Source organism: Nyctibius grandis, chromosome 2 (assembly GCF_013368605.1).
Source record: "Nyctibius grandis isolate bNycGra1 chromosome 2, bNycGra1.pri, whole genome shotgun sequence".
Taxonomy (NCBI): Eukaryota; Metazoa; Chordata; class Aves; order Nyctibiiformes; family Nyctibiidae; genus Nyctibius; species Nyctibius grandis.
The window spans coordinates 48,660,804-48,673,381 of NC_090659.1; the positions used below are offsets into that span (position 1 = coordinate 48,660,804).

Consider the following 12,578-nt stretch of genomic DNA (forward strand, 5'->3'; position numbering starts at 1 on the left):
TTGCTATACACAGCAGATTAGTGTTCAGCGACTTTTTTGGGAGGCTGAAGGGGAAAGGTTTTCCTTGACACTTCAACTTGTTAAAGTATTGCCAACTCTGCAGAAATAATTTACTCCTGATGGACACAGTACTGCTGTTAAACTGATGAGTTTAACAACCTGCCAGACACAGAGGGTAAAGACCTGAATAAATCACAACAAATGAAAATACTGTTAGCAGTTTCATAATTTAATGAAAAAGTACTTGTAAAAAGGGGACATCTGAAAAAGACCGAGTCCATCTTGGAAAATTGAATATATATATATATATTTTTATATATAAAACAAAATGCAAAAACACAAAAAAAATTTGACAAATAAGGTTAAGAGGTAATACTTCAAATAGTTAGCCACCGAACACACAATAAAAACTAACAAATGCACTTTGGGGACAATACTTGAGAACTACATAACCAAGGGCTCCTTCATGTATCTATTAAAATAATGTAAAAATTAGCAAAACCATTGCCCAGACTGGAAACAACTGAATTAATAACCCCAGAAGAGCAGAAACGCTGAGTTTTGCTGAAGCACCATTTTCCCTCCCTTCTGTCATAAGCTTCCGGCCACAAAAATAGCATGAACACTTTGCTGACCTCCCAGAGGAGGGCTCCCAATACAAGCTTCGTAAAATTTCATGACCAGCAAGAGAGGATTACTAATAAATATCGAAGGAGAATTAAGAGAATCAGAACTGGAGTACAAATGAACAGACATTTGTGTACTCATTCTGAATGACCCATGGCTTAGAACACAAAGCATTTCCCATTAAAATAAAATATGTGGAAACCTAAAATGCTACTGCATATTTACACCAAAAGAAATAATTTTGAAGATACAGCTCTAGAAGGATCAATTACACAAATATACATAAAATCAAGAAGTGGGAAAAAAAATTAAGATGCATGAAGCAAACAGAGCAGAATTGCCCAGTATACTTTTTTTTTATTTCACTGTTGTAAAGTCCTCCAGCCCCTGACCTGCTAGTCAGGGAGATTTCAAAGTTTAAAACAAATCTAAAAATTTTGTTGCTGTTTCCCAAGCTAAAAGCAATAAATTAAGATTATGAAGAACAGGTCGCTGTTTGGATTCTAGTCATCTTCATGCTGGGTGGGGAACACCTTTTGTTTCTAGACAAAATGAACCCTCCACAGAAGGGAGCCGTGTGATGTGCCCTATACAACCTACGGCCCGTTTCAGCCAGTGATGTGGGGACAGAGGATGTTGCATATTTATGAAATGTACAGCATTTCAGAGGAAAACAGTGCTGTTACTTAGCTGATCAAAACAACACCATCTGGAAAACAAGAAGTTTGTTTGCATTCAAACAAAAATCCCGTCACTTAAACAAACAGAAAAGGATTCCCCCGCTTCTCGCTTCCTCAGTACTGGCTGAAATTTAATCACTACCTAGCAACTGCTAATTTTAAAGGACATACAAAAAAGTTTTAGTTTGGGAAACAGCAACTGATCCAGAGATTGAAAAGCAGCTTAATAAAATAAACAATACTCCAAATGATGACTGGCTAAAATTTTACAGCCCTAGATGCCAGAAGTATAAGGCTCCTATACCCACATTCAGGCAACTAGGGTTGAAAATTTGTGGCTGCATAAAATGTTCAGGCAAAATTATTTCTAAATTAGGCTTATTTTAAAAATACCAGGTACAAACATCTCTGGACATGAAATCCCAGTTTCAAGAGGAACCTGGCATCACCGGTGATTGCCTAAATGTAAGTGTCAAATAGCATTTTTCTTTGAAGTAGTACATCTACTTTTGTAAACACTATCCACAAAATTAGCCATCTGTACTTGTTAGCTGGGTAAAATATTTACAAGTGCATCCCACAACAAGCAACTATGTACAGAGATTAAAAAAACTGAAGTACTAGAAGTTGTATATTTACAAATAAGCAAATTATTGTGAAGAGAAACACAACCTTCAGCAGAAGCAAGGACCGGGGGCATGTCTAGAGGTCAGCGAGTTTGGCAGCGCCAGCGACGCCTGCTTCCACCCTCCGCAAGGAGCCTGCAAACGCCACTGCAGTTCAAAGCTTCCTGCAGAAGAGGACCGTCACTTAGTAGTCACTTTGGGCCTGATCCAGCAGAGCACACCAGCATGCGCTCGGAGATGGGAGCACAAACGTTCCCGGGGGAAACCAGCAGGACTTTTCACACGCTTAACTTCCTCGCACATCCGCGAGTGCGTTGCTGGATCAAAGCCATACTGCAGGTGCCGTAAGAATGCCGTTTCAGTGTCTCCGTTTGCAGTCTCTTGCACCACGTTAGAGCAACGCAAGGACTTCTTTAATACCTGTCCACCACCATGAGACTGACATAACACGAACACGTTGCCTCGTACATAACCTGGCAAGGGGGAAGCAGTTTCCTGAATTTACGCGAAGATTATCCGCTTCGTGCTCTCCCAGATGTCACCCTCTAATAAAACACATCAACTTCCATGTGACTTGGCAATAACTGAGTTAACCTTGCAAAGACTGCAAGCCAATTCACAGTTAGAACAAAACTACTCTGATTTCTCTCCCCTCCCCCTGTCCCCTCCTGCAACTCCTCCTAACGTAGGTCCTGGACTATTTTCTGGAACCTTTTGATGCTGAGCTTTGCACTGGTACACTGGAATACGTAAAGGCTGAGTTACCCCGTGGGGGCTTCTAATCACCTTTGTACCGAACTGTGAGAAATCATATTCTTCTTGTTTCTATTGTGACAATCTCTTCCAAAGTCCTTACTTGGACTTTCTCTCTCTGAGCTACTTCGTCTTAACCTCACTTGCTCTTTGTTTTCATCACTTTCTGCTTCAGAGTCACTCAGCTCTAAGTCAGGACAGTACCCGTCGTTGTCCTGGTACGGAGCACCTTCAAGTGTCTGCTTGCTCCACAAGCGATCTTTTGTTGCAAGTCTTCTCGTTGGCTTTTCACAGCAACGGAGATCTTCCGTGGTCCTCACCAGGCTGTTGGTAGCCTCTTTGAAGGACCGGCTAAAGTGTTCTATGGTGGATTTTCTGAAACCGCTCTGGCTGGCCAAGTGAGCCGTGAGCACAGACTCTTGTTCGTAGGGCGTCTGGCTGGAGCTGTCTCTCTGGCTCACGTCTCCAGCCCTGCCCATCAAACCATTGGACTTGGCTGCCAGTCTTGAGTTCTCCTGCTGCACCCGCCCATTCCCAATGGAAGACTGTCCATGCAAAGCAGCCTGGAGTGCTAAGGGCTTCCCGGACGGCTGGCCCCGGTAAAACTCTGGCATCTGCATAGGGCCACAATCCTTTGCCTCGCTCCGAGGCTTGCCGATCCCTGCCAGCAACCCGTTACTTCTGCTGTCGTGCTGATACCTGGAGTAAGATTTTGCTTTAATTTCTAACGATTCCTTTGACATTGGCACGCTCCGTTTGCTGTAAACAGTGCTGTTGTTGTCAGGAGAAAGTGGTCTGTTGCCAGGCTTCAGTGAGTTGTTTTTGCAATCTCCTAGTGCTGATTTGGGCATTTTTAACTTCAGGGTGATCCTGGGAGGTGGGTAGAACAGCGTGTTCTCTAGTGCACTTGTCAGAGTATGGCCTACAGGAGAAAGAGACAAGGGGGCAGAAGAAAAAAAGGCTTTTTTAAAAGAAGGCAATCCTTTTGTTATCTGTAACAAGTTTTATAGTCCATTAGAAGGTCATTCAACACTAAGAAGCATTTGCAAACAATTAGTGTGAAATCATTTTAGGACATTAAAGAGAAGTTGGGATAATGAGAACTGTTCCAAATTATTCATTATTTCAGAATTTAGGTAAGCATTTTAGCATTTCCATTATAAACAACAATGTGCCCTTTTTTACAGGGCTTTAAGCCAGTGAATTGAACCAGTATTGAGATATGACTGAAGTAGCTCCAAAGCAGCTATAAAAAAGGTTCATATTCAGTTCTGGATGAAGAAAAAACAATGCTTCAAACTGAGTTTCAGTTTGGACTTAGTTCAACTCTCTGCTTTGTATTATAAAATTCTCTACGCTTTAAAAGTCTTTTCACCCCAATATATTAGCCTTTATGACACCATACGCATACAGCACCATTGCAAAGTAGCTATCAAGCTATTCTAATAAGCATTAAAAAAGCACTTGTATTTGTAAAGACATAAAATAAATTTAGTAGACATTTCTAATAAAATGCACTTACACAAAACCAAAATGCTTTAGAGTACTGCTGCTTCCACAAAGTACTAGTCTGACCTAAAACAGTTTAAAAAACCCCCACCTTGTCAGTACTAATGAAACCTATCCATGTTTCAGGGGTAGAGAAAAAAAACACAAAGACTTCACTCTAAATTGGTCATTAAAAACATAGTATGCATCTGGAAAGAACAGAGAGATCTTAATTTCACATTGAAGAAATAGCTGCCTTCCCTATTAATAAAAAAAGTAATTGCACTGTAATGTATACTCTTCCTCTTTCCAAATGTTGTGTTCCTTATTTCAAAATGGTCGCTATAAAAATGAAGGGCAGAGTGAGTTTTGGTACATCAGCATTCCTAACCAGTTACTGTTCACTATTAAAAACCAGAGTACTTAAACCCTTACTGAAGGCAGGAGAGTAACTGCAGATGGCAGGCTAAGAAATGCCTCTTTGCGCCGGTCATTAAGCATGCAAGGCAACAAGAGAAGAGAACAGCAGCGATTCCTATCAGTCACTCTTCTCTTCTGCCTGAAGGAACCAACTACTGACAGCAAGCAAAAAAACTTTTCAGCTGGAGAACCAAGCAGCAGAGCAGAGCTTGCTGTGGGGAAACGGTACCATAAAGCAGCAGCCAAGGAAGCGAAAACCTAGAGATCCAGCTCGTTTCTGCTATCTGGATGCCATAGGGAGTGATAAGTAATAGGCATTTACCAGAAACAGCTATAAAATAAAGAAATATCCAAGTAAATATTTTAAGAGATTAAAGAGTTTTGTGTGTGTTGCTACTTTCGTTGACTGTGTATTTGAATAAAGTTTTTAAAGGCAGATTTACAGTATTAAAAACACTAAAGAGGAACATAAAGAGAACACTTTTTTTTTAGTTTAAATACAGATAGAATTTGCAAATATTTTACATTTATATGATTACCTGCAGCAATTTCCTGATTAATGAGCTGGACTTGCAAATTGAAGACTTGTTCATGTACTTTACTGTGAGACAACTTCAGTTTCTCTCTCCTGCTTACCATGTAGCAGAGATTTCTTACCTACAGAGAAATAACAGGAGACTTAATAGGTAATAAAATAAAATAAATCCTGACATAGTTTAAAAAGTGCATCAACAACAGAATTAAGACAGCATTATGTGCAAAATCCCTTGGCAAAGTTCTTGTGAATATTACTGACCATACGTAACTATGAATTAAAAAAATATCCTGGATTTTTTTAATTGCCAGTTTAATGAATGGCTTGAATATATTCTGCAAGACAGCAGAATACATTTTCATCTATAAGAACAGTGAGCAAACACAAAATTCCAGTCAAAAGAAAACAAGTAATTTCTAAGACTTGCTTGTCTGTAAGCCTGCTTCCACCATGTACGATGCTGGGGATGTTAACTGCAGGCAATACTGGATTCTCCCAGAATTTCCCTGCAAAGTGTTTCATAGAATGATTTTTAACAGTTAAACTATGTTTGTTTCCTCTAAAATTACTGCAACGTTTAAAGTAATACTTTTTACAAAGCCACCCAAGAGACCTGGCCTGTTTGGACCAAAATTAACACGTAGATCACCTCTAAAAGAATACTCTGGCTTCTTGTGCAATGTACACATTTTGGCTGACCCATTTAGCACTTTTTTTTCAGACTCCATTGCATTGACTCATGGACTTCAACAAGGCCAAGTGCAAGGTCATGCACCTGGGTCAGGGCAATCCCCAGTATCAGTACAGGCTGTGGGATGAAGGGATTGAGAGCAGCCCTGCTGAGAAGAATTTGAGGATATTGGTGGATGAAGAACTGGATGTGAGCCGGCAACGTGCGCTCGCAGCCCAGAAGGCCGAGCGCATCCTGGGCTGTATCAAAAGCAGCGTGACCAGCAGGTCGAGGGAGGTGATTCTCCCCCTCTACTCTGCTCTGGTGAGACCCCACCTGGAGTACTGCTTTCAGCTCTGGGGTCCTCAGCACAGTAAAGACATGGACCTGTTGGAGAGGGTGCAGAGGAGGGCCACAAAAATGATCAGAGGGCTGGAGCACCTCTCCTATGAAGACAGGCTGAGAGAGTTAAGAGTTATTCAGCCTGGAGAAGAGAAGGCTCTTGCGAGACCTAATTGCAGCCTTTCAGTATATGAAGGGGGCTTATAAGAAAGATGGAGAGAGACCAGGGCCTGTAGTGACAGGACAAGGGACAACGGTTTTAAATTGAAAGAGCATTGATTTAGATTGGGCATAACGAATACATTTTTTACAATGAGGGTGGTGAGACACTGGAACAGGTTGCCCAGAGAAGTTGTGGATGCCCCATCACTGGAACTGTTCAAGGCCAGGTTGGATGGGGCTTTGAGCAACCTTATATGGTGGAAGGTGTCCCTGCCCATGGCAGGGGGGTTGGAACTAGATGATGTTTGAAAATCCCTTCCAGCCCAAACCATCCTATGATTCTATGATTCAGTTCCACATAATTCTACTTTCACTGTTTTAGTTAATAGCAATATTTCCACCTAATGTAATAAGAACAGGAAGAGGCACTGAAAAGCTATTGATAGAACACTTAAAGGAGCTTTTAGAACACAGAAACGGCATAGGGGCTGGTTCAAAGATATTTGCCAAACATACATCCCCCAGCACCAAAATCCATCTGTTCAGAACTGGAACCTTTCTCTCCAGAAAGGAAATTCCGAGATTCCCAAATTTATATTCATCCCAACATATAACTAAGTAGAAAACCTTGTGGCATAAAGAAGTTCAGAAACTTTGAGACAGACGTTTCAACCTATGGATTACCTCCACTCAAATATATCAATTTCAACAAAATTTGATGCAAACCAACCACTCATCAAACAAAAAGCTCAAAATGGTCTCTTGAAAGAAAAAAACACCCCAAAATCCTAACCCTCCACTTGAAGCATGTTATAGATTTTTTTTTTTTTTTTTTAAAATGAGGATCCATATCCAAAGTGCTCTTGGAAAAGGAGATCTGAGGTTGATTATGACTAGATTCAAGACAACAGTTACACTGACAAGCACAAATCTCGGCTCTGACACTCATCTCCCTGTATTTTCATGTTCTTCTCCCCAATATTGTTTTTCTTTTTCTTACAACACTTTCCTCTCTTCTGCTTTTCCATCCTCTCTCCTCTCCAATGGTTCCGTATCACATTTAGCACAACTACTTTATTTTGTTACCTTTTTTATATTCACTGCCTATCTCTAAGCACTTGAAAACTGCAGGTGATCCCTAGCCAACAGGCCAACCTAATGGGTAGCCTCTGAGTGGTAACAAGCCTGGCTTTTTTCCCATCAGCTGCTGGAAAAAGGCACCCTGTATGCCTTCCTAATAAATTCCTACTCTGAATTTTGCTGAAGGACTCCATCTTTTCAAACTACCAGCTAGCTGGCAATTTGATAAGAGCCCAACTAGCTACTGATAAAAAGATAATTTCCTTTTCCTCCTTCTCAGTAAAGCCACAAGCAGTGGTAGACTCAGTGGGTTATTTTCAGACCGCTAACCAACCGTAGCACCTAAGGCAGCTACACGCAGTGAAAGCATCTAGGTCAAGAGGGTGACGAGTGATTCGCTTGCCTGCTACCTGGGACTAGCTGACACCAACACGCTAGCGAGGAAGAGAGGTGAGTAAGACTCCTGAATCAGATGTCACGGGAAGCGGTACGAGTACAGGCCAGCATTACTCTTGTGTGTGTGTGGAGCCAAAAAGTCACCGTGGAATTTAATCATCTAGGACTTCACCTACTTGCCTTCAAACAATGAGAGTGAGAAGCCCTGCTTTAATATATTTTTAGAATTCTCCAAAAGCTTAATGCATACTCACCAAAGAATACTTACTGCTTTGCCTATGCAAATTGGTTTTTCCAAACCCAGAATGGCTAATATTTACCATTCCATTATGACCATTACAAAACGCCTTTTTAATTACAAATCAAGATTACCTCCATCCCAAGACAGAAAGTGGAAGATGAGAATTTATTAAGCCTTCCCCATTCCTTCACTGTTTGCACTTACTTTTGTTTAATAAAAGTATAATTTTTTGTTATTGAATCTGTATCACTAGCCACTACTACAGCTGGGTCAAATAAATTTACTCAATTTTATTAAACATTTACTCAACTGAAGTTGAAATCAAAGAATCAATTAGCAAATATGTCCACTGTGTACAGAAACATGCATCTTAAAATACACAAAGGAATAACCTCTCAGCAAGTCAGGAAGCACTTTCACATCAGGTTTCTCACTGAACTGAGAAGGGACAGTTCCCGAAAGTCTCTGCAGCAGGCAATGCAGCATATCAAAAGATTGGAGTTGAAGGCCTTACTTTTTTTTTTAATTATTATTTTTTAAATCATCTCCCTGTGCTTCTCCCATTCCCACTTTCATCCACGAACAAAGACCTTGCTCACCTGCAAATAGTTTTTCAAAACTTTACCAGTTAAATTCTTACCCTCTCTAGGTCCTGCCTCAAATGCATGAACATCCTCATGCGAGTATGAATGCTATCTTCTTTTGGCTGCACCAAGCCATTTTCTTCATCCTCCTTGGGAGGAAACAATGGTTTGTTAAAGTTACTTTTTCGCTTCAGTTTCCAGTAATTGTAGATGAAGTCTACAGCAAGTTTAGGAAGGCCCAGTTCTGCTGCAACATCCTCCACTTTGACTAGTGAGTAAAACTCTTCTTCCAGCTCTCGGAGTTTCTGGGCTCGCAAACTGGTTTTCTCGCTCTCTGTTTGCTTCTGGTCTGACACACTCTTGGGGTGCTCATCAACATCGGGCAGCGAATTCTGTTTGTTCTTGCTATGCTTTAGACAATACGACTTGAACTTGACCTCATCCCCGTCATCCAGGATAGTCTTCATCTCTAAGCTATGCTCAAAGGCACAGGTGACATGAAAGGCAGTGATGCAGCTTTTCACGGAGCACTACAAAAAAAGTAAAACAGAAAACCTCAATCACTAACAGTAGCAACAAACCAGAAAAAAAGGTCAGAATTATCTTAATTACATGAAGGTCCATCCCTACAAAAACATACTTCCTAAGCACTCTTAAAAATATCTGCTGATCTCTTTGAAGTTGGTATCACTCAATTTAGTATTTTCTCGTTTGTGAACGGTGTTCAATGGAAGGACCTTTCTATCTAACTCTGACCCACATAGCAGCAGTCCTTACACATCTCAGCCTTATTCAAAAGAAGGCAACTCTGGCTAACTCCTAAATCTCTGTGCTAGTGAAATAATTTGACAGCAAACAGCTATGAAGAAGTACACATCTATCCAACGGTCATCTGCATTGTAAAGCATCTCTGAACACAGGAAGGACAAAATGCAAAACCAAAATTGCCCTTCTCACATAAACTGAAGAGTCACCACAGGACAAGTACGTACCTGAATGCAAGCACCAGTTTTCAGTTTGCATAAACTACACACTAGAGCCCATCGACTTGGTGGAATGTGAGACACCTTTGTAATTGGCTCCATCCTTTCTGGGCAAGCAATACTGACCTGTAAACAAAAAAACAACATGGAAAGCAGTTATCAAGGCAATAAACACAAGCTCTCCATTAATACCAGAAGAAGAAATATGACTACATATTTATCTCACTGCGAGATCTCCACATGCTCGTACTTCTCAGCAAGGGACCCTGAAAGGTCCCACATGAAAATAATACTGTGGAATATTACTAGTTTAACCAGGTGGCTAAAAGTTGCAATTCTTCAAAACATTTTGAAGTAGCGGAAGTCATTGCTAGGCCACTCTCCATCATCTTTGCTAAGTCGTGGGCAACAGGAGAGGTGCCTGAGGACTGGAGGAAAGCGAATGTCACTCCAGTCTTCAAAAAGGGCAAGAAGGAGGACCCGGGTAACTATAGACCGGTCAGCCTCACCTCCATCCCCAGAAAGGTGATGGAACAACTTGTCCTTGGTGCTGTCTCTAGGCACATCAAGGATAGGGGGATCACTCAGCATGGCTTCACCAAGGGGAAGTCATGCTTAACCAACTTGATAGACTTTTATGAGGACGTAACCAGGTGGATAGATGGTGGTAAAGCTGTGGATGTGGTCTATCTCGATTTCAGTAAAGCGTTTGACACGGTCTCCCACAGCATCCTTGCAGCTAAACTGAGGGAGTGTGGTCTGGATGATCGGGTAGTGAGGTGGATTGTGAACTGGCTGAAGGAAAGAAGCCAGAGAGTGGTGGTCAATGGGACAGAGTCCAGTTGGAGGCCTGTGTCTAGCGGAGTCCCTCAAGGGTCGGTACTGGGACCAGTACTATTCAATATATTCATTAATGACTTGGATGAGGGAATAGAGTGCACTGTCAGCAAGTTCGCTGATGACACAAAACTGGGAGGAGTGGCTGACACACCAGAAGGCTGCGCAGCCATTCAGAGAGACCTGGACAGGCTGGAGAGTTGGGCAGGGAGAAATTTAATGAAATATAACAAGGGCAAGTGTAGAGTCCTGCATCTGGGCAAGAACAACCCCATGTACCAGTACAAGTTGGGGGCAGACCTGTTGGAAAGCAGCGTAGGGGAAAGGGACCTGGGGGTCCTAGTGGACAGCAGGATGACCATGAGCCAGCAGTGTGCCCTTGTGGCCAAGAAGGCCAATGGCATCCTGGGGTGTATTAGAAGGGGTGTGGTTTGCAGGTCAAGAGAGGTTCTCCTCCCCCTCTACTCTGCCCTGGTGAGGCCGCATCTGGAATATTGTGTCCAGTTCTGGGCCCCTCAGTTCAAGAAGGACAGGGAACTGCTAGAGAGAGTCCAGCGCAGAGCCACGAAGATGATTAAGGGGGTGGAACATCTCCCTTATGAGGAGAGGCTGAGGGAGCTGGGTCTCTTTAGCTTGGAGAAGAGGAGACTGAGGGGTGACCTCATTAATGTTTCTAAATATGTAAAGGGCAAGTGTCATGAGGGTGGAGCCAGGCTCTTCTCAGTGACATCCCTTGACAGGACAAGGGGCAATGGGTGCAAGCTGGAACACAGGAGGTTCCACTTAAATATGAGGAAAAACTTCTTTACGGTGAGGGTGACCGAACACTGGAACAGGCTGCCCAGAGAGGTTGTGGAGTCTCCTTCTCTGGAGACATTCAAAACCCGCCTGGACGCGTTCCTGTGTGATATGGTCTAGGCAATCCTGCTCCGGCAGGGGGATTGGACTAGATGATCTTTCGAGGTCCCTTCCAATCCCTAACATTCTGTGATTCTGTGTGATTTGAGGCATCGACAGCATGCCTTGTTATGAACCAGCTGAGAGACTGCAGTAAGTGATGCTTAAGTTTATTTCCTTTCGATTCTGGTTTTTTTTTTTTCTGTACTGCTTTAACAGGTCTAACTTAAAAAGTACCAAAATACAAGCTACTCAGAACAAAACAGGAACACTTACTCACACTTACGTGAAAAGTTCCTTCTTTAAGATCCACAGATCTGCTACAATAGCTACTTCTGCCAGCTCACATTTTGGGGCAGAACCAGCTCTATCAGTCAGCAGCCAGGCAAAACCTCACTTCCCAGCTCTGCCTCTCCACTGAGTGCTACCAATGCAAGAGGTGATTCTAATACGCTTTCCTGACTACAGATTTTATCAAGTATAATTTGAGAAAGAACACAATAAAATTCTCTTACTACAAAGCACAGTATATTCTCTTATGCCAGTTTTCCCATACTTAGTCTGGATGATCCATTTGTCTCTGGTAGACCAGATTATGGATATTAATACTAAAAGAAAGAAACAAATTCAAATAAGCACAGGATACCTTTTCCGATTCTTTGTTTTACTAACGTCCACATATCTATTGTGATAGAAATTTCTCAGCTGCCTGTTGTCCATACTGGGAAACAAGGATTGTCCTCCATAATTTGGACACCAAAACAGACATAAATTATTTCCATAACAGACATAAATTATCTCCATAGGCATCCCTGAGCCACTCCTGACAGACAGGATTTATCCAAGGGCAGAAACAAAAAGTTGGCTAGCTCTGAATGACCAACAGGCAGAACTGGGCCAGTAAGACAATGGCACACGGCAGAAGATTTCAGTGAGATAACTGTTCTGTTCCAAGAATGCCAGTCTCCAAAAGCTTGGATTTTGATGCCTACACAGCACTTGAATTTAGCAGTTGTGTGCTTTGGAGGGCTGCCTGCCTGAAGCAGAAATATAATGCTATTCTAGCTAGGAAGATCGCCACAATTTCTACGAACAATTCACCTGAACAGAGCAGACCTGTATTTCCAGTGGCGGGATAGGGCCCTCTTCTCAAAGGGGTCAGATCTAAGAATTCATAGAATATAATAGATTCATAGATGGTTTGGGTTGGAACAGACCTTTAAAGGTCATCTAGTCCCCTCTGCAGTGAGCAGGGAC

At 42.1% G+C, this 12,578-nt stretch overlaps 1 protein-coding gene across 2 annotated transcripts in view; it reads right to left on the reverse strand.

Annotated features, from left to right (window-relative positions):
- Window positions 1-260: 260 nt before the first annotated feature.
- Window positions 261-12,578, reverse strand: part of JADE3 (jade family PHD finger 3) — a 70,426-nt gene continuing 58,108 nt past the window's right edge. For both annotated transcript variants that reach the window (XM_068421191.1, XM_068421182.1), the window contains exons 8-11: window positions 9,597-9,713; window positions 8,661-9,134; window positions 5,134-5,251; window positions 261-3,608 (exon numbers count right to left, since the gene is read on the reverse strand). In XM_068421191.1, the coding sequence (XP_068277292.1) occupies window positions 2,716-3,608; window positions 5,134-5,251; window positions 8,661-9,134; window positions 9,597-9,713 (1,602 nt within the window). In that variant the 3' untranslated portion in view covers window positions 261-2,715. The remainder of the gene's footprint in view (window positions 3,609-5,133; window positions 5,252-8,660; window positions 9,135-9,596; window positions 9,714-12,578) is intronic.